This window comes from Lycium barbarum, chromosome 9 (genome assembly GCF_019175385.1).
Source record: "Lycium barbarum isolate Lr01 chromosome 9, ASM1917538v2, whole genome shotgun sequence".
Lineage (NCBI taxonomy): Eukaryota > Viridiplantae > Streptophyta > Magnoliopsida > Solanales > Solanaceae > Lycium > Lycium barbarum.
The window spans coordinates 30,178,509-30,182,382 of NC_083345.1; the positions used below are offsets into that span (position 1 = coordinate 30,178,509).

Below are 3,874 nucleotides of genomic sequence, written 5' to 3' on the forward strand. Positions count from 1 at the left end.
GGGTTTAAAAGTTTTACATTCACAGCCAATTTCTTCTTCTACTGCAAACTTTGATGAATTTAATTTTTATTTGATGCAGCCAAATGTGGATATCAGCCAACTGGATGAGGTGAACGTCTTAGCATGGTGGAAGAAGTACAAGGCAAGTTATCCGGTACTTTCAAGAATGACTCGAGATATCCTTACGGTTCAAGTATCAACTGTGGCTTCGGAGAGCGCATTTAGCCAAGGAAGACAGCAAATTGGAGACCATAGACATTCATTATCCGGCTTTAGCTTGCAAGTATTAGTGTGCATTCGAGATTGGATTAGATCGGAGCGACGCAACCAAAACTCAGAAGCGGAGGAAGGCGAAGAGGAAGAAATTGAAGATTTGATAGCTAGTGGACCGGACCAAATGAAAGACTTTGAAGATATTTCCATGACCTAATATGATGTGGGGGAAATTAACGAAATGGTTCAAAATTGGTGATTTTATTATTCTACTATTTTTGTACAACTCATGTATTATTTGCAAGTTAAAAAAATACAACTTGCAAATAAATGTTATCCAAGAATGAATAAAATATATGGCTCATTGAGCTTTCTTCTATTTACTTGTGTTCATATTTTTACTTTTATTAAGTTAGAAATATAACTAAAATATACTAAGAATATACTTATAAGTATATTAAGTTATATAGTATACTTAAACATATATAAGTATATATAGTACATATAGAAAAAATAGTATATATAGTATATAAGTATATATAGTATATATAATATATAAGTAAGTATATATAGTATATAGTACATATATATAAGTATATATAGTATATATTATATATAAATATATATATATAGTATATATATTAAGTTATACATATATTTGTATATAAGTATATGTATGTTATACATATATATGTATACGAAAAGCACTATTCTGTATTGCTGACTTGTTGTTAAGCTGTTAGTCAGTAAATATTTAAACTTTAATTATAAAGTTGTATAACATATGTAAATATACCTACAATATACAAATAAATACTATAATATATATATATATATATATATATATATATAACAAAAAACAAAAAAAAAAAAATTTAAGCACTCCAAACCGGTCGGTTAACTAACCGGTTACCGGTCCGGTTCGGTTGGAACCGGTTGCCACCTTTACTTAAAAATAAATAATTAATATATGTACATCAGTTTATCACCACTAACTATAGTAAACTGATGTATAGTCCATACCTTCGTCTCCAAATCCCAAAAATGAATAAAGAATAAAGAAAAGACAAAAACAAGTACTAGCAGTCAAAAGCAAACGTGGAAGCAGTAAAAAAATACTTGGAAGTGCTAAACTTAGTTATATATAACGTACAACCAACTCTGTGTTGTGACTTGTGAGTGTCCTTCTTTCCCCCTTGTTTTAATAACTCTCCATCACACACTCTCTGCATTTACCACAGAGCATACTGCACAGATTATATTTGTGTCAGTCAAAAAAAAAAAAAAACACACACACACACATAGCAATTTCTCATCATAAATGCCTCTCAGAAGAAAATCGTGAACTTAACTGTTCCATTATAAATCAAATCTGATTGCATCTTTTTTGCTGTTAATTCATCAGTGATGGAGTTCAGTAAAATATCGCTAGAAATCTTCTCAAAATTGGAGCAAAAATGGCTGTATCACTACGAAGGAAAGAAAACTCGTATTCTTAGCATTGATGGTGGTGGTACTACTGGCATTGTTGCTGGTACTTCATTAATCCATTTAGAAAACCAGATCTGTGCTAAAACTGGTGATCCTCACGTTAGAATATCTGATTTCTTCGACATTATTGTCGGTACTGGAATAGGTGCTATTTATGCTACAATGCTTGTTGTTAACGGAAGTGACGGACGTCCGTTATTCACTGCTAAAGATGCCGTGAAGTTCGTAACGGAAAATCAAACACGGCTGTTTCAGTTGAAAAATGTCGGTGTTTTCCGAAGAAAAAAGAGGTTTTCAGGTGAGAGTATGGATAAGGTTTTGAAAGAAGCGTTAAGAAGAGATGACGGGAAAGTTTTAACGTTAAGGGACACGTGTAAGCCTTTACTTGTTCCATGTTTTGACTTAAACAGTTGTGCGCCTTTTGTTTTCTCAAGAGCTGATGCTATCGAATCCTTAAGTTTCGATTTTGATCTATGGAAAGTATGTCGTGCCACGTCAGCTAATCCGTCAATGTTTAAGCCGTTTAAACTTAACTCCGTTGATGGAAAAACATCGTGTCTTGCTGTTGACGGTGGTCTTGTAATGAATAACCCTGCTGCTGCTGCTGTTACTCATGTTTTGCATAATAAACGGGATTTTCCTACCGTTACAGGTGTCGATGATCTATTGGTTCTCTCTATAGGTAACGGTCCACCGACAAAGTTGAAACTGAGAAATGATGGATACTGCTCTCCGTCTTCTGTTGTTGGAATTGTGTTTGACGGCGTTTCTGAAACCGTTGACCAAATGCTTGGCAATGCCTTTTGCTGGAATCCAAATGACTACGTTAGAGTTCAGGTATCTGTAAAATTTTCCAATTTCTTTGAAGCTAAATTAATTGAGACTAATTTAATTCTTTCAAATTAAAAACTTAAGTAAGTGCTTCCGTTCCAATTTACATGGCACAGTTAGAATCGATCAAGTTTTTCTTTAACTGGATTATCTTTATATGTCTTATATGATACTTTTCATCTAATTTTCAAATAGAAGTTTTCATGTCCAAAATCGTGATTAAAGTTCAGAAGTTTAATCTCAAAATTTTAATTGTGCCTAAATTAGACAGAGGAGTATTAAGGGCCTGTTTGGATGGCTTATAAGTTAGGATCTTTTGTGACTTATTTTCGTTATTTTAACTTAAAAATAAGTGAGTAAAACACTTGTTATCGTACTCAAATACTAAAAAATAATAAAAAAATAATTTGGCTTAAAAACACCTAAATTAAACCAGTCCAAACAGGCTACAAATTGTAAGTTTGCTACATCAAACTGCGAAAACAGTATGCTTGAAATTATCGGTCCAAATTAAATTCGTTGCAATATACATTAAAGGTATTTTTTGGAGAAAAAAAAATCAGATTTTCTTTCCTTTTGATGAGAAATATGAGATTGAAAAGTTTGACGTGTGTCAGCGTTATTTACGGGACTTATGTTTATCAACAGGCAACCGGCTATGCAAGTGGAGGAGTGGGACCAGGAATTGCGGAGTCGTTGGAAGAAAGAGGAGTAGAGTCATTGCCATTTGGCGGTAAGCGGTTACTAACGGAGACTAACGGACAAAGAATTGGCGGTTTGGTGCAACGCCTTGTTGCTACTGGAAGAACTAGTGTGCCACCAAGTCCATGCAAGGAAACTGCCGTTAGTCCTCTTAGAAACGGACGTTAAAGTCAATTCTCATTTTACTTACTGTCCATTTTGTAATACTTTTTGTCAGTTTAAGCCTTTAACTGTGATGATCAATGCTGGAGTTAAATACTACTAGGCTGTTTAATAGTTGTACTAGTACTACTACTTGTAGTACCATATATGTTTAGATCTCTAATGTTTTGAATCGAATGAATCGTTTTAAAATTTGCAGTTTCTTTCGGCTGTTTGATTGCCTGAAATCTAGCTAATAGAGTAAGGACAAAGCTGAACTTACTAGAGTGTTAATTATTAATTAATGCCATTAAAGGTAGTGGAAGTAGGTGCTTATACCATTTAAAGCATCCAAATCTTGTAAGCCCACTTACAGTTATTGAATTTTGGTAAAATATCAAACGAATTTAGTTTTTATTGAGAGGTGTCAGTGTCACGATGCTTCATTAATTATTTTAAAATTCCTCTTCAAGTGAGTTTGACTTAAACCTTGAAC

General features: G+C 33.3%; 1 protein-coding gene across 1 annotated transcript; it reads left to right on the forward strand.

The window, feature by feature from the left end:
* Nucleotides 1-1,352: 1,352 nt before the first annotated feature.
* On the forward strand, nt 1,353-3,617 carry LOC132610951 (probable inactive patatin-like protein 9). The gene is made up of 2 exons (XM_060325358.1): nt 1,353-2,541; nt 3,184-3,617. The coding sequence occupies exons 1-2, from the start codon at nt 1,621-1,623 to the stop codon at nt 3,403-3,405; spliced, it is 1,143 nt and encodes a 380-aa protein (XP_060181341.1). The 5' UTR covers nt 1,353-1,620; the 3' UTR covers nt 3,406-3,617.
* The last annotated feature ends 257 nt before the right edge of the window (nt 3,618-3,874 follow it).